We start from the raw sequence: 17,610 nt of genomic DNA, 5'->3' as shown, positions 1-17,610 counted from the left end.
TTACTACTTACAAAACAACCCAAACAAAGCAAATACACATGTTCTCACTCTCTCAAAGTCTATCAAAGGCAGTATACTCCATTTTCAAGGAACTGCCCAGTATCCAGTGAAGCTCCTGCAGCTTGCTGTGGGTGTTCTGCTTTATTTTTAAGTGTGTCAGTTCTCTCCCAACAGATGTATTCTGCCAGTTTTAATTCTCAAATGGTTTCAGAGGAAAATCCAAGTGGAGTCTGACACTTATTTCAGTGTTTACTGTACCCACAAGAGCAAGAGATGTTCTACACAACCACCAGCATGCAGTTAAGGATCTTAGCAAAGCCATCTCTGCATAGAACAGCAAGAGAAGTTTACAGAAAGTGAGCCTCTCCCTGTGCAGGGGTGTTAGGCTGTACTTGCATATGCTGTCACAGAGGAAGCAAGTAAGCAGGAATGAAAAAAAAAAAAGTGTGTAACTATTAGAGTGAAGAAATTTCTCAAAGCAGCTTCTGCTTCATTTTTTAGGATAATTTCAAACCAACTCTGTCAAGTTGCTCCTCTTGAGGGAAAATACTTTGGTTACAACAAAAGATTAATTACAGGTTCAAAGTGTGTGATGGTAGTTAAAAAGGTAAAAACTGTTATTGCAGTTCAGTAAGCAAAGGTGAATCTTGTCATGATAAAAAAGGCGTCTCTCTTGAGGAAGTGAGGCATAAAAGGAGGCCTGTTCTCACTCTTCTTCATTGACCCAACTCAGAGCTTTAGAACAGCTCTCACTTGGTCTCGGCAGCTCCACAGTGTGAAAAGCTCAGCACTTGCACTCAGGAGACCCAGGAGCAGGGGCAGGAGATGAGCAGCAATTCAGTGCACATCAAGTATTGCTATCCAGCAAAACTGCTTTGTGCTGCCAGTGTGGTGAAAGCAAAGAGCTCAAACACTGCTCGTCTCCAAGCATGAAATTGAGATAAAGTCTGCACTTACCATGTCAGGAATTGTTTTGACATAGTTTTTCCAGTTTAACTGTTCCAGAATATTTCAAAAGCACTTCACAATAATATTATACTGAAAAAAACAAAAGCCAAGTTCCCTAAAAACTCAAAGCCCAGAAGTCAAACAACCACGTTTCTGAAAAGCAAGCGGCAGAGATCCAGTGCTGAGCGTGGCTCTGCCAGGCACGCTTTGCAGGAAAGCAGCAGACAGGCACTCCAGTCAGCACCCAGAGCATCCCCTGGCCACACTGGGAACTGCTCTGAGCTCCTCTTTAACCAAGTCGATCCACTGACTGTTTGAGTGACAAGTTTAGCAAGCGACCTCAGGCTGTTTTCCTAGGAAAAAGCACTTTCTAATTTTCTTCCAAACCCACTGATATCCTTGCTGTAGGTGCAGGAAACAGATTATGCTGACACTGCCAAGCAGTCCTGCCCAGTACCAGTATAGTAGCAAGTACTTGGACAGATGGTTTTGTCTCTGATAAAGTGTATCTGACACTTTTTAAAGGCACCAAATATATGCATGGAAAGCTGCAAAGAATTTTTTGAATTTATTCCAATGCTCTCCTAATCTACTAGCATTTTACTAAAGGAAGCTTAGGAAGTACAGCTTTTGAATGAGCTTTCTTATCAAGCAAAGCATAAAACGTAATTGCCACTCAACTATCTCAATCCTATTTTTTTAAAGTACAGTGTTTTTGAAGAAAGACCACTGAAGTCTCCATTACCAGGATTATTAGATTTGAAAGTGAAATAATTTAAGCCCAAAATAAATGCAGTACTAGCGTGCAGATGGCAAAAGTTAAAATGTATATGGCAACAGTGCATATGCTTAGCCTGACGACCCAAGGACATGGAGAAGTGTAAGTCCTGTGCTTATTTCCCCATTCACACTGGCAGCTGGTGCAGTCCCATATGCTGTCTGCATACTGTCAGATATGATTTCCTCATTCTCGTGTCTTTATGCAAATCCTTACCTGTCCTAGTGCAGCTGAGGCACTGCCTGTAACACGAGAGGCCTCCCTGGGGGTACATGGAGCTCCTATGCAGAACCTCTCCAATTCTGTTGCTACACTTTATATATATTTATTAGAATATTTAAAGGACAAGTTTCTTAATTAGACCTTTCTGGGCTTACATGGAGTTTTCTACCCGCCTGTTTTTGTGAGTTGTGGGTGGTGTTTTTTTGGTTGGTGGTGTCTTGTTAAACCTTCTGTTGGGTAATGGCTATGCAATGCCACACACATTTTGAAATTAAGTACTAAAATCCACAGGTAGAATTTCTCAGTACAAATGGAAGCATCAGACTAAAAAGGCTTTAAATGCCTGTTGTAAGACCAGGGTTTGCCCTGTCTCTTAACCTTTGTAAAGATCCCGGTAAGTTAAATGTCTCTTGGAACGTTAAACCCGCACGTTGAGGCCAGCAAGCTGCACTTCATCAAAGCAGCATTGGAATGCTTGTTGTGAAACTCATGAATGGAGTTATGACTCTTTCCAAAGTCTGTTTTGTAAAAGTTTTAACAGCAAACTGCTGCTTGATAGTTTGAATTGAGGAATGTAAAAGCTGTAGAGCATTCTGAGGAGAGACTGTGTGTGTCTGTAATGGAAAGCCTGCTGCGCTGTCACACGGTGCTTCTTCAAGATGCTCAAAGCAAAACCTGCCTTGCAGGATCCCCAGATAGCAGAACAGGACCCAGCTCCTGGCTGTAGCAGGGGCTGCATGGAGAACTCTGCAGTTGTGTAGCAGGGTTATAAACCCTGCTGCTGCTGGGCTGCTGCAGCGGCAGCTTATCTGATATGGTTGGTGTGGAGACTGATGGAAAATGTTTGGACTTCAGCTGTGCTCTGGAAAATGCCAGAACTTCCTTAATTTGCCTCTGCACTGGCTAATGTGAGAACTGTCTCTTCTAATCGGCTTCCTGCAGACGTTTCTGCAGTTGTCTAGCCTGATCTGACTGTCCTGCTGCCACCCTTGCCGTGTCTCACAAGCAGCAGTTTTGTTGGCTTAAACTGACCTGGAACTGCAGCTTTTGGAAAAAGCTTTTAATTTTGTTCCGTTTTTTAAAGCTCACTTATCAGTGAGCACCAAGAAATCATTGTCTGAAACAAATTTTTCAAAGCAGTAATGGCAATTTGAGCTTCAAATTATAATAAAAGTTCAATTGTCTTCCTCAACTCCTTTTGTGTCTTCAGTTACAAATCTGATGAAATTGACTAAGTTTGTTTACAGTGGGTTTTTTTCTTTCAATTTCTGAATTAATTTGCTGTTTTGTAAAAGCTTCTTTGAAGTCGCCTGGGAAAGTGCAGTTTTTTGAACATTTGCTTTTGGAGTGTGATGGTGATGTGCCAGTCAGATAAATCTGAAAAAGCTGTTTCAGTTCCTCTCAACCTCTGTTTTCAGTCTGACCTGAGCAGGCCACTGCTTAGGGTCTCTCCATGCCCCTTGCACAGACAGGCGCTGTGGAGGTGGCCCTTGGCATCGGCCGTGGCATTTGTGAGGGAGGTGTCCCATAGGATTCCCGATAGGATTCCCGTGCCTCTGGCATGCGTTCCCTCCCCTTCTGTTTGGGAGCAGTGCTGAGGCATCTCCCAGCAGGTGATTATAAAGAGTTGGTGCCCTCTGCTGTTAATGATTTACAGCCAGGGTGACCCTCGGGCTTTATTTAGCATGAGGAATTGTCAAACTTATTTCTGGAGCGTTGCTCATTTGTGGATGGTCACTCTCCTGGGGGGGGAACGTGGAGCAATTGGGAAAAGCTGGCAGCTTCCCTGTGGGAGGTGGTGCCATCCTGCACTGGCACAGCCCTGGCTCGTGCTGCTGACAGTTCTCCATCTGCATTTTGGCAACCTGCTGCAAGGTGTTCACATGCTCCTTGCTCTCGCTTTGTACAACCCCAGGGAATGCTTCCCTCCATGCTCAGGCTCTAGGTTAAGCCTTGGTTTAAAAATCTAAATAATGCATACTCAAGGAGTTTGTGAAGCAAACAGCTGCAAGGCAAACGAGGTTTTTCCATATGGTGTCATATAGACCGAATGTAAATGTACAACAATTGTAACAAAACTATTGGTATTGCTCAATTCAAGTGTTTTTGAGACAGCCAGATGGATTACAACAGTCATTTCAAGGTTTTTCTGAAAGCGTGGTGAATGCTCCTTGAAGTGTGAAAAATATTATCCTAAAGCAGACATTAATAATAAAATGAGTAAAAATATAATTCACAAAATGTCAGGTATACTTCATCATGGGTAAAGATCTTGAAAGGCCTAAATGAGTGTGTAGCCCTGGTTTCTGCACATCAGCTTTTATGACTGAGGTATCTTTTCACAATTTCCTAGGTGCCTTTTTAGATTTGATTGCAAAACTGAATATGTTAACAGATGGTTAAATTGTCTAATGGGAACATTATTCATTCTCTGAACTGAAGAACAGAGGTTGTAGGAGTGAATTCTATTTGGTGACTAAGACCTAGATTCAAGTTGCAGACAACTTTTTGTACTTCAAACATTAACCAGTTTTGGGTTTGTCCCTTTAAACTCCCTTGGTTCAGATGCTCATATGGGAAGTTATTCCCTTCCTGCTTGTACACAAATTAAAAAGCACTTGTCCTTGAGTGAAGCTTTGCCATGGCTTTTGCAGGTGTTGAAATTGAGGTAAATGGTAGAAAACAGCAATATCAGCTTAGTTTAAAAAAAAAAACATAAAAGTTAAGAGGTCAAGTTTCTGATTGTTACCCCTAGAAAATGGGCTTTGCTCAGAGCAGTGGGAGCTTCTCCCTGTGTGCAGAAATGGGTGTCCCAGCACACCACGATTTGCCTGGGCAGTGGAGTGAAAATTGCTGTTAAGTTAGAAGTTACCCAGCTGATCATTGTTCATTCTGCATGTGGTGAACTGGGAGTTGCTGCTAATTTGATTTTTGTGGCAAGAGTGAGATTCCTGAGTGTAACAATTAAGAGCATGGCAAAATAATATTAAACTATCATAAATCCATGTAAATGTACCTCAGTTTACAACTCACGGCCAGCTTAAGTGATTTGGAAGGTTTTATTAAAACACAAGTTAGAAAAAGGTATAAAAAAAGTAGACTTGCTGTGGGTTTTGTATTAAAAGTTGATGCAATCACCATGAGTAATTTAATTCTGTGAATGTAACATTGTTGCTGCTGCAGCCTGCATTGTTTGCATGAGGAAGTAGTGATTTCTCTATCAAGAAACGTAGTGAATGATGAATATCTTTCTACTATTTTCATGTGCAAGATTTCAGTTACTCTGAATATTAACATGGCTTGAGACCTTTTGAGATTAAAGGATGGCCTGGTGCAGTTGCAATAGTATATGCTATTATTTTTGTGGGCCTTACTGTCATGATCTGTCTGTACTTATGAAAGTAGCCAGATACATAGGGGAAACTAAAACTGGGAAGAGTGAATAGAAAATGGTATTAACTGTTGATAGACTGGAAAGGCAGTGTTTGAAAGGGAGAAGTTCTATCACTTAGATCTTCTAAGTAAAGAACTAAGTCAAATCAGTAGGAAATAGCTGTTTGGTATAGATGCTGAAGAAATTCTGTGGTTTGTGTTGATATTAAAAACTAGAAGAGAGAGATGATATACAACTGTCTTAAATTGTATATGTATTTATACATATAAATGTTAATTTGATATCCCTGCAAATGTTTCCTCATAGAGATTTTTGCCAAACCTTTTCCCTTGGGCTGCTCCTGGAAACAGGGAGTCAGTGTCTTTAACAAGCTTGGAAGATGTTGATTTTTCTGCCTTGTGTTGCTCTGGCTGTCTCATAGATAGCTGAAAGAATAATGCTGGAGGACTACAAAATCTGCAATATCTTACACTTCCTTCTAGGGAGGTAAAATGCTTTTGGGTTATGTGCTGAAATCAGCCTGGAAGTGCCATTTCTTTCTTAGTACAAGAGATTGTCAAAACTGCGTGAGGATCTGCAGGTACAGAACTGCCTTGACTTTGCCTCCAGCTACTTGCAGTGTCTCTCCTACCTGTTAAATGTGCTGCTTGAGTGGCTGCTGGCAGCAGTGTAGCTTGTGCACCAGAAGGATCTCTGGGAGGAGTGCTTGCGGGGTCTGAAAAAATGCAGTGTGCTATCTTGTTTTAGTATTCTGTATTTTGCCCAGAGGAGTTTGAGTGACAAATGCAATATAAGTGTAGAGATGGGGTAGATAATCCTGTCCCAGGTTCTGGGAGAGATTGACAGTACTTAAATGAGAAGGGGGAAAAAAAAGATCCAGTACAAGTAGCTCCTAAAATGAATGTGGAGTTTTAGAACTTCTTGATTGCCTGTCTGTCTCTGGGTTGAAAACAAGGTTAAGCTTTACTTCATTTTTCTCTGTAATCTCAATTAAAAGGTTTGTTTACCAGAGCGGTAAGTGGACATCTTAGTTTTGATTTCAATATTATAAATTCCATACCAAGTCCAGGTAATGAAAGTGCAGGAGAGGTGCAAGGAAGGGCATTGAGATGCGGTGGTTTGGAAGCTCAAAGGCTGGTGTCAACATCTGGATGTGCAGATGTCTGTACTGGGTTAGGCTCAGGTGGAGTTGGTTCAGAACAGCCCATCTGGTGCTGTGTCCTAGATTTGTGACCAAAACAGCATTGACAGAAGAAAACCCCCCAGTGCTTCAGCTTTTGCTGAGCAGCCCTTCCCAGTCTCCAGGATTACTGCTTCCCGTGAGCTCCCACCCCGCAGCAGCATGGCTGGTCTGGAGGTTGTGTGGGGGATCTGTCTAGGACAGCTCATCCACAGCGACCAAAGAGATTGCAAACCATACCACATCGTGCAGGGCAGTAAAGGCAGGGCTGCAGGGTGGGGAGGAGGAGATTTTACAATTCAGCAGATGCTCAGAAGCTGGGTAGGCATTGGCCTGCTGGTGCCAGCTGATGGCTTTTGCATCATTTGTTTATTTTTTTCTGCTTCAGTTATTACATTGTCTTTATATCTCAACCATCAAGTTTTTCTTGCTTTTGTACTTCTGATTGGCCACATGATCCCACTGGGAGGGAATGAGCAAGTGGCTGTGCGGGGACTGACCTGGGAGCCAGGATCAGTCCTCTCCACTGTACCATGGACTTCTGAATGCTTCTTGAATTCTTTTCCCTGTGAGTTCTAGACCTTAACTCCTATTCACAACTGCTTTGTGTCAACTGAGCAAAGTCCATGAGTCAAATGCTTCCTTGATAATGGTTATTGCTATTGGTGTGCAATATGAGTGGCTTTTCTGGCCATGAATAAAAATGTAATGTTAGTGACCTTTGTCAGCAGGATTTTCCTGCTCAGGAAGAAGTGTTGGGGCAAAAGGGAGGGAGAGGTAACAGTGAGTGGCTTGTGTGGATACAATATTGCTGCTAGCAAGAATTTTCTTGCTTCTTTCTAAGCCCCTGGGATACTTTTCTCTCTCACAAAGAGATTAGCAGAAGTTCTATAAACTATGAACACCTGCAGCCTTGTAGAACTATGCTTGTGGTACAGTAGGAAAATATTTTGACAATGGATGTTTTAGGATTTCTAGCCAATCCACCCAGGGGGTGGCTGATCCTTTGTCCAATTAGACTATGAAGAAAAAAGTCTATAAAAGAGTTTGTAAAATAATTAAATCAATCTTGCTGCACAATTCCTGCCTGTTGGACCTTCTCTCCTCCTCCCTACAGCTATGGGATACAGTAATAGGTTTGTGCATCTTCAGTTCACTGACTGCAACCAGTTCATCTCCAGCCTGACATGACTCAGGGTCCAGGAGAAACTGGCAGAAGGCTGCAGAGGTTTGGGCACAGGAAGGTGCCTGGGCAGTGCTCAGCTCTGAGTCAGGACTGAGAGTGTCCCGTGGCTCTGCTGACGCACTTGGGAGTCCAGGAGTCCGTGTTTGTTTTGGAAACCCTTCTGAGAGACCTGGCTGCTCTTCTGTGCAATAGTGGGGGTGCTGCAGCAGTGCAGCCTTCAGGTTCATGAGCTAAATACTCAAAAGATAAGGTGCAATGGGATGCAAGCTTGCTTTTTCATGGAAAAGGCAGGAGGTTGCATGTTCATTTGTCTGCAGTTTTGTTAGAACACTTGGTGTAATTTCAAATGCTTTTTAAATACATGAAATAAACTTCTTTATTCTGAAGCAGTAGGTAACACTGTCTTTTTTCTTTGATTTGTGTGTGTTGTTTTTTTTTTTTTTTAATAGAATATTCAAATAAAAACTTTGGCAGATGATGTGGTAAGGTCTTTGTAGCATCTTAATTTGCAATGGTAACTCCACGCTGCATGCTACTTTACTCCAAATGTTGTGGACAAAATAACATTCCTATAAGGATATTAAGCATTAGATTTCAGAAAATTGAGTGACTATTCCTAAAGATCTTAATTTGTGATTTCAGTTGAAGATTAATAATGATTTCTATTTGGAGAAACTTCATTAAGCACATTTTAACTACTTTAGAAATACTGTGGCTATGTTGAAAGTGTTACTCAACAGTTGAAGTGTTATTTCTCTTGGCCTTCTCTTTACCAGTAAATGATCTGCAGTGGTTCTTCAAAGTTGATTGCCACATGATTCAAGTGGAACCATTTTGGATAGTGAGTGTGTACTGAATGCCAAACAAGTTTGGATTCAGTAGCACTAACTTGATAAAGCTGAATACTTTGGAACTGGCTCCAAAGTATTTTTTCAGAAAAATTGATTTCATTAAAATTACGGCCTTGTAATATATATATAAAAATTGGAGCTACACTGGCTCTTTAGTTAATGATTGTCTGCACATCTGAAATTAGGAAACTGTGCCTGGTCTCACCAGTGCAATCTCATTGAACAAATTTGTTGTTGATAAGTTATACTTGAAACAGATGGCAGTATGGTGAAATTGGATCTGAAATGACTTTTTGTGACTGTTGAGTGGTCAACATGAAACTGCATTTGATACATACTGGCTAAATTTGGATACTGCCTTTCAGGCATTATGTTGTATCCTTGGCCCTTTCACCAGGCTATGCCCTAATTTTTGTTTCCAAAAATGTAGTTTAAACTATTCTAGTAAGGTAGAAAATGGATTAAAGTAATATTCTTGCTTTGTCAAAGATATTAACAGTATCCTTGTAGGTATTGTGTTTCTGTCCACAAATATAAAATTTCTAAGGAAGGAGAGAACCCCCTTACCACCCCTCCCTCAAAGAAAAAAAGCTCAAAAGAAATTCAGAGGGAATGCAGCTTATCTAGGGACACTTCCCTTCAAAAATTTCAGGTAATCTTGTAGGATATCAAAAATAACAACAAAAACAATGAACAACAAAAATTAATAAAAAGAAACAAAACAACGGAAAAATAATCTTTCTTCTCCATACTCCACAGCTCTTGCTCCAGTTTCTCCACTCTGGACCTGCTAATCTGAAAGGAATCAAAGTTTTTGCAAATAAAATACTCCATCAAACTTTTTACACCTCACTGAGGCCGTTTAATTGTAGCCAACATAAGTTTTGGTTTACGTGTTTTGGTGGAGATGACGAAGTGCTGTGACTGATCCTGGTAACCCTACATAAGCTGCTGTTAGATGAAAGCACATCTTCATAAGGCTGTTCAGTGCCTGAAGCAAATACAGGAGTATTTGTGGATGCACACAAATACTTGAGTTCCTTGAGCAAAATTGCTACATGCATAATGTTCTCAAAATGAATATATATATATATATTAAAAAAATTAAGGACAGTTATTAAATAAAAAAATCAGGCTGTCTTCAGAATAGTTACATTTTATAAAGATAAAAACAATATAAATATAATGATATTTATAATAAATAACAAATATAATAAATAAATGATAACAAATATATATTGATAAGAATAATTATAAATTTAAAAAATGGCCTTATAAGGAGGGTGCTGGTGTTGGTTGTTTCCAGTATTAACAAAGTAACTGAGCATGCCTAGAGCCCAGGGAGTGGGGGTTTGGTGTCAGCCCTGAGCAGTCAGCCCTAACCAGAGAAACGCCCTGGCAGTGTCTGATGCTTTCACCAACGTCTGTCCATGTATTTAACCATGGGTGGCTGCTTCTGTGTGAGTAACCCAGCACCTGGCTTTCTAAAGTTTGGCACTAATTTCAGGACTTCCTACTCAAAAACTCTTCAGGGAGTTACGAACTATGCTTGGAGCATTAATTCCTCTACAAACTTTATTTTACTTTAGCAGGAATTTTTTGTAAGCCTGATGAACTTGTGAGTACCTCCTTCCCAATGCTGACTTTTTCAGTTGTCCTCCAAAGACTTATAGCTCTTCAGGTGAAGGAACATTGGACATTACCTTTGTGGTACCATATTTATTCACTATCAGGATAATTGGAGAGTAATGAGAGAAGATGAGCTGAAGATTTTGAAATGCTAAGAGTTTAACCTAGCTGGTGCAATTTTAAATCAATGGGAAATATTAAAATCCCTTTTGCATGTGACCTGTCATGAGTTTATCTTACATGTTGTCTTTCTGTGCAAAGTAATCTCTGAATATTAGAGTATTTTTACTTACAGCTCAGTTTAACTCTGCTGCTTGAATTAACTAAAAACATGTGCATTGCTGCCATGTAATTGGCTACTTTTCTCTATTTCTGCTTATTTTTGAATGAATGTCTTTGCAGCGTGACAGAATTACAAGCTTCAGAAAATCGGCAGTGAAGAAGGAGAAGCCTCTCATTCAGCATCCTATTGACTCTCAGCCTTCCATTAGTGAGATCCCACATGCCCAGGCACTTGTTGATGAGCGTTGCATGAACTTATCAGAAAAGGAAGTTATGGATCTCTTCGAAAAAATGATGGTAAGGTGTGGGTATGGCCTGAGAACTGCCCTGTTCCACTGTGTGGTTCTGCTCTGTTCAGTGAAGCTGTGAGTGTCTTTTGAAGGATTGGATAAGTGTTAATTAACACTTGCTTGATTTGCTTGTTAGATTAAGGGATTAGTTTTAAACTTTTCCAAGGAATGTTTATTGAAGCAGACAGTTTATATTGGTCTGTCTCACAGACTAACAGCTCTTTGACAAAGCTGTTCACCAGTAGTTTTTACACTAACACTGACTGCTCTTAGGTGCTAGGCTGAAGTTACTTTGATTTTTAATGGCAAGCCTAGTCATGACTAGTAATGACTGCATTGTATTTAATCAGTTAGTGAAACAGGTGTCTTACTAGATTTAATCTAGCACAGCATTTTGACTTTTAGGCTTGTTTTAAATATATGAGTTGGAGGAGTTTCACATCTACCCCTTCCACAAGCTAATAATCCATGTAATAAGAGCCTTCTGATTAGGTAATGCAGGAATGGTGCCCATTGTGATAAGATTTCCCTAAAAACACAGGAACATCACAAGAGTTGACACTTATGTATTGACTTGAGGTGTAGAATTGTTGTGCTTGCCCTCTAGTTTTACTTCTTGAGCCAAGTTTCACAAATGCTAACTACCCTTGATGCAATTTGAATCTTGGCTAAATCTCAAAACCAGTGAGCACTTGAGGTGACAGAATTAAATGAGAAAATCAGGTAGGGCAAAATGAAATAAACTGGAGAAAGTCCCTTCTGTTTGCTTGATAACTGTTTAACCAAAGTAGCTTAAAAAGAACAAAGACTAATAAAAATCCTGAGATGTATTCCTGATGTGGTGTGGTCTGGTTCTTTACAGGAAGACATGAACCTGAATGAGGAACGGAAAGCTCCGTTACGAGATAAAGACTTGGGCACGAAGCGGGAGATGGTTGTCCAGTACATTTCTGCAACTGCCAAATCCGTAAGTGCTCCCCTCTCCGAGGCACACCTGAGGAGGAGGCTTAGCTTTGAGTGGGATGCTTTTCAAGCTTGAAATTTGACAGTTTTTGTCTGTTTATCTAAGAGTGGTAGGAAAAAATAAATGTGTATTTACTTACTTTTAAATGCTTGCAGCTGTATCTGAGCAGTTAGTTCATGTGTCCCCTGCTGGGCAATGTGAAAACTTGAGCCTTTCTTGTAAACTATAAGAAACTGCAGATTTAATGATGGAGAGTCATGGATGGAACCTGAGCATATTTCTGTGGAATTCATCTTAGGAATTTTTGGTACTAAAAGGTTTTGACTTTGTGGTTTCAGTAGCAATGTATGTACTAGTCTCCTTTAGTGAAGAGATGGTCTTAAAACCAGTTTCAGATTACAATTTGAATAGAAAAAATGTTTTCATCTTTCATCCATGTTGATTATTCTCTGTAGTTTAATTGATTGATTAGCCCTTCATGCAGAATTTTTGAAGTCTGTCTTCCTCAGGGTGCAAGAAGTGTAAGGAAATGACTGGATGCTCCAGCATTTTTTGGGGTGGAGAAATACAGTTTCAAGTAATGAAGAGCTGCAGTTTATCTTCTGCAGTTGAACTGTTAGTACTAATTAGTTATAAAATACAACAGTGTGCTTTGTGTGTGTTAAAAGTTGACTATGGCAAATACAGAAATAAATAGATTATGTTGGTGTCTGCCTAAGGAATCTGTAAGCATGGACTGCAAGCAGTACACTTGACTTGTCTCTTTTTAACCTTGAAAATCAGCTCTGCAGGTTAAATTTCAAAAATTAAGATGACAATGACATGCAATTAGTATGCAAATGCCTTGCATGAAACATTAGTGAGGAAAAGCTTGTGTTACAATGGTGATGAAATGATAATGAAAATGGTGATCTAGTTTCTGAGGAGTGATGTTCCTGCATGAATTCATCTTAAACAAAATCCACAGCCCTTTAGTGTGTGCTGGAAGGAATTCAGTGCTTTAAGCATGGTCTAACTAAATGTACAAATTACTGGAGAATTATTCAAGCTTATGCAGTGAATGTTATGAACTATGAACTAGACTGTCTTTGGGAACTACTAATTATGCTCTGTAAGATTTTTATCTGCACTTGATGATCGATATTAAATCTGGAATTTTTCTTAGTACGCAAAAATACTTTATGAAGGAGTAGAAAGTGAAAGTAGAAATTGTGGAAGTATTTGCAGCTTTTTCCAAAAAGTAGTTGAACAGTGGTGATGTCTCTCATGTATGCTGCTATTGAAATGTGGCTGCCTCAAGCCCCAGAATGGTGTAGCAGAGTAAGGAAAGCATGGCTACCATTGCATGGCTTCCTGCTGAAATTTTAATGCATTGCATTCCTCCCTGTGTGTGCTGCAGCATGGGAAGCTTAACAGAATGGGGAATATATTTGTCCAAATGTACTAACAATTTAAAACCAAGTCATCCTAAAAGATCCTTGTACGTGAATGTGCACTTTGGGCTTAAGTCAGCACCAGTGTGGATGTTTTACATGTATGCAAAGAGTTTTTCCTATTGGAAAAATGGCTCATATTGAAGTTTGTGTGCTTCAGTATGTCCTTCTTGCAGTTGAATCACAGCATTTGAATGGAATCTTTCAGAAATACACATTACCTTTCTGTAGCATGTTATCCTAATTTAACTTCTAAATAGCTAGCATCTTGATTGTTAAAAAATTCTAAAATACTGAGCTTAATTTTGAAATGTTGATTGGGATCTTACAATGGTGCAAAACCTCATTTTCACTTGTAATTTCTTCTTCTGTTTAGTGCAACTACTGTTCTGCTCAGATGAATTCAAGCCCTAATCAGTCTTTACTGCATCATGAATTTTCAAACTTTCTTTTTTCTTCAGGATTGTCTTCCATGAAAATGCTGGTTGCATTCAAAATGATCTGTCTTTAAATTTTCTACCTTTTTCTTTTGTCATAGATAATTACCTGTCTTCTTTTTACACTGAAAACACTTGGACCTTCTGCTTAGAGCTCTTACAAAACACACTTAACCGTTGATGTGACTTTTCTTGCAGTTCATTTCATGTTTGTTTTAATTAGGCTTTTGAGCTCTCTCCCTTCATGTGAAGATATCACTCTCATTTGCTGATGTTGTCTTAACCGAATTATTTTAAATTTGGTGCTTCATTTCCCCTGCGTGTGTGCCATCTGCAGCATGTTGACCATGCTTTTCTGAAACACTTGTCTTCAGAGTTCTGAGAAAGGAACTTTGGGTTTCACTGCGTGAAGAAAGTTTTCCTTGGGGGTGGAGGATGTGTAGAAGCTCATGAGCTGGATGCTTTCATGGGAAGTGATTTTCTATGCTCCTCATTCCTTCTCTCCCTTGAAGAGAAAGATTGTTGACCATGGAAATTAAATCTGAGAATTGGTGGAGGATTGGAATTCTGTTTCAGAACTGAATGTGGTGACATTTTGTGCTGTACTGAATAGTTGAGCCATTGGTGAGAGAAGAAAATAGTAAATTAGGAGAAGAGATTGTCTGGTGATGGCAGTCCCTTCCTGTGCTTCTAGAGGGAGGAGCTTCATCAGGAAGAGAAGTGTTGACTGTGAAAGTCTTGCAGGGACTTCTGTTTCTGAAAGCCTCCCTAAAGGAGCAACAGAAGAGATAAGAGTAGAAAATGGAGCAGGTGGAGGCTGAACAGATACAGTCACATTCAGATCTCAGAACCAAATCAGCTCCTGAGCAGATGAAAGTGGTTATTCAATAAACTGGCTGCTGCTATCAGATTGCAGCAGGTGAGCTGAGGAGGAGAGGCCTGTGGTGTTGGAGCAGAGCTCCGTTGTCCTGGTGTTCCCAGGAACGTGGGCATTTGTGCAAGGTGACAGAACAGGGCACAGATGTGCTGCCTTCCTGCAGTTTCCCCTGGGGAAAGCCAACTTTTTGTTCATGAATATAGAGAGATGCTGTTCCATGGTAAAGAGAAGATGGCATTCTGAAAATCACTGTTTAATTATCCATGTAATTAAAAGCATCCATACTGAGCAGTTGAATAAAAATGTCATGTGAGATTTTCTGAAATGCAAGTTGGAGTTATAACTGTAGGCTATGTTTTTGATTACGAAAACTTAATTAAATTCAGTGGTGACATCATCTAAACAGATCAAAAGCTCCATAATAAAAGCAGTTGTTATACATGCAAGGAAGTCAGTATGCCATTAGCATGTTCTGTAGGGTTCTCAGTGTCATATATAAAGTATCTGACCTGATAATTTCAGCAAAATGGCACATTTAATCTTTCAAGATGTAGCTTTCAAGCCAGGTATTTAGTTATGTGCTGGTAAATGTGTCAAATGCTGATGATTTAGCAGCAGAACATAAGAATTTGAAACTGTTGCTCCTGCAGTAGAGCTGCTGTTTTCCTGTTGAGAAGCTCTAACCCCTAAACAGTTTGATAAAGTGATAAAAGAATGTAACTACTACTAATGGTTAAACACTGAAAAATGTGTGTGCAACTACATCCTACTAAGTACTGTGCTGTGTTTATTTATGTATTATTATTATCTTTTTCACACAATAACCTCTCTTGGCTGACCACTGCATGCAGATAGTCGGAAGTAAAGTTCCGGTGAGTACGAACACGAGAGTTTTGTTTTCTCTTATGAACTTCCCTTTCTAGAGATTAGGCTGGAATATTTTGGACCTTTATCTGGGTTTTAAAAGTTCAGTGGGCACAACTGAATCCTTGTTTTAACAAAATAATTGTCGACCACCTCAGTCATGTTTATCTTACCAGTATAAGATCATTGCTTACACTTTTGAGGGATGTCTTCAAGTTTTCAGGAGTCTATTTCCAAATACTTCAGACTCACTGAGCTCATCTCTTCATTGTGAGCAACAAATATAATTTGTGCTTGTCTTGCTTTTTATTGAAGGCAGGCACTTGAAATTTTAAATTGGCAGTATTTGGCTTACTTCATTCTGTTCAGATAAGGAATTTTTTTATGTCCTAATTGTTATTATTCATAGCTTGTCTTGGAAATGCCAACTGCAGCAGATCAGTGTGAGAATAAGATTAATTTAGAGTATTCAGAAGGTCAGTAAGTTTAAGATGAAATCACTGAGAGCATAACTTTTGTCTTACTAAGGATTTATCTACATTTTATGTTGTCATAATTAAATTCAAATATTATAAACAAATACTTGGGATTTAATTTGTGGGAATGAGTTCAGGAAGTTAGTTTCCTGGAAAAAAGGATTTTTTGGGAAATAATTACATACATGTTTAAAACAGTGGTTGAAAGCAAAGATGTTCTTTTTAATTATGGATGGACTGTGTTTTTGATTACAGCTAAAACAGGCTTTTCAGGTACAGCAAGGCTTTCCACTTAGTTCATCCTCTATAATTAAATTCTGTAGTAAAAATAATAGAGAACAATCTATGACTTAGAACTGTCTAATCATCGCCTCAGACAAGGTTAGGTTTATTTCCTACACACTATATTCTTGTATATTTTTCTCTTGGCTCTGTCTTGTTCATAGTGGCCTTTAAAGAGACTTTTCTTTGTGTTCACCAGTATTTCTTAGTTCTGTACACAGTACTGGTTCTTCCCCTGATTGAGAAAAATGCCTAAATTGTGCTTATGTGTTTAAAGGTATTTGATTTTTGAGGGGAAAAATGACTAATTTTCCAGTTCAGCGTGTTACAACCAGTTTCAAATAATCCCTGCTGCCATGTAATTTCCTTATGGTGTGAATTAGCCTGAACAGCTGCTTTGTGAAGAGATTATTTTATAAAGGAAGCTGATATTCCCACATTGGGTAGGGGAGAAACTCTAAGATGTTTTCCTCCCCATGCATTTGAGTTCAGGGTCTGATAGAGAGCAAGAACAGCTCTGCATTAAAAGCATGGTTTTGTGCAAATAACTTGCTAAATACTAAAATAAGAAATGCTGTGCCTGGAGTATGGCTTCTGCATATTATTGCTTAATGAGCGCTTGCACCTCCGTGTGCTTCTTCCAGGATTCATCCTTTAGGAATTGTTTGTTTCTGTCAGCATGTGGAGCTATTTCCTTGGAGGTTTATGGACTCTCTGTGGTTAGGGAGGAGAGGAATTTTGCCATGTTCCCAGTAGTACTGTTGGGTTGTAGAGATTGCAGAGAAGAGGTTTCCCTGTTCATGGGGACTTGGGAGCTTGAACTTGTTGGAATCTCACATGGGATCGTCAGCACTGGTGCGACTGCTCTGTGGTCCAGGCTCTCACTTGAGTTGGCATCCATGAATCATCCTCTGCCTTGATTGTAACAGTATGAAGGTAACTGGTCATAAAGTAATTTCTAAGACTTTCATTCATAAGCATTGGTTTAATCTCTGAACATTCTGATGTGGGACCCAACCATCTCAGTTTCTTTCTACTTTACTTTTGCCTTCACCTTTATTAGAGTTCTCCTGTAAAATGTATGTTTCACTGAGACCTTGTACCTCAAAGTAATGAGAAATGCTTATATTAAGATCTGATCCATATAAAGGCATAGCATTACTCAAAAATAGTATTCCAATCAAACTCTCTTTGAATAGGGAAATAAAAGAAGTAGCACCTGGTTCAGCACTCGAGTTAGCATGGCTAGGGGTAAGAGTGGATTGAGACTGAGATGCTGATTACAGGGAATAACAGAAAGTAACCCTGGTGAGCTGAGAATTCTCTGAAAGATTTTAAGAATGGCTTTTTATGACCTGTCTTGAGTGACCATCCATTTTGAAGAGAATAAAGAAGAGGAGTTAGTTCCTTACTGCTGTGCAGTTAAAGGTGCTTTTTCAAAGAATCAATGAAGAAATGTGCCTGTCCTGCAAGACATGGGAAGGAGCCTTAGCAGAGCATGCTGCCAGTGCTTTGAA

General features: G+C 39.5%; 1 protein-coding gene across 1 annotated transcript in view; it reads left to right on the top strand.

The window, feature by feature from the left end:
• DIAPH2 (diaphanous related formin 2) overlaps positions 1-17,610 on the top strand; it is a 184,436-nt gene that overhangs the window by 9,748 nt on the left and 157,078 nt on the right. Inside the window, exons 2-5 of the mRNA XM_069015023.1 lie at positions 8,158-8,190; positions 10,591-10,767; positions 11,623-11,727; positions 15,323-15,343. Coding sequence (XP_068871124.1) covers positions 8,158-8,190; positions 10,591-10,767; positions 11,623-11,727; positions 15,323-15,343 — 336 coding nt within the window. The remainder of the gene's footprint in view (positions 1-8,157; positions 8,191-10,590; positions 10,768-11,622; positions 11,728-15,322; positions 15,344-17,610) is intronic.

The sequence above is a fragment of the Aphelocoma coerulescens genome, chromosome 4A (genome assembly GCF_041296385.1).
Source record: "Aphelocoma coerulescens isolate FSJ_1873_10779 chromosome 4A, UR_Acoe_1.0, whole genome shotgun sequence".
Taxonomy (NCBI): Eukaryota; Metazoa; Chordata; class Aves; order Passeriformes; family Corvidae; genus Aphelocoma; species Aphelocoma coerulescens.
Note: the sequence above shows the minus strand (reverse complement) of the source record. Positions and strands in the feature narration are given on the sequence as shown.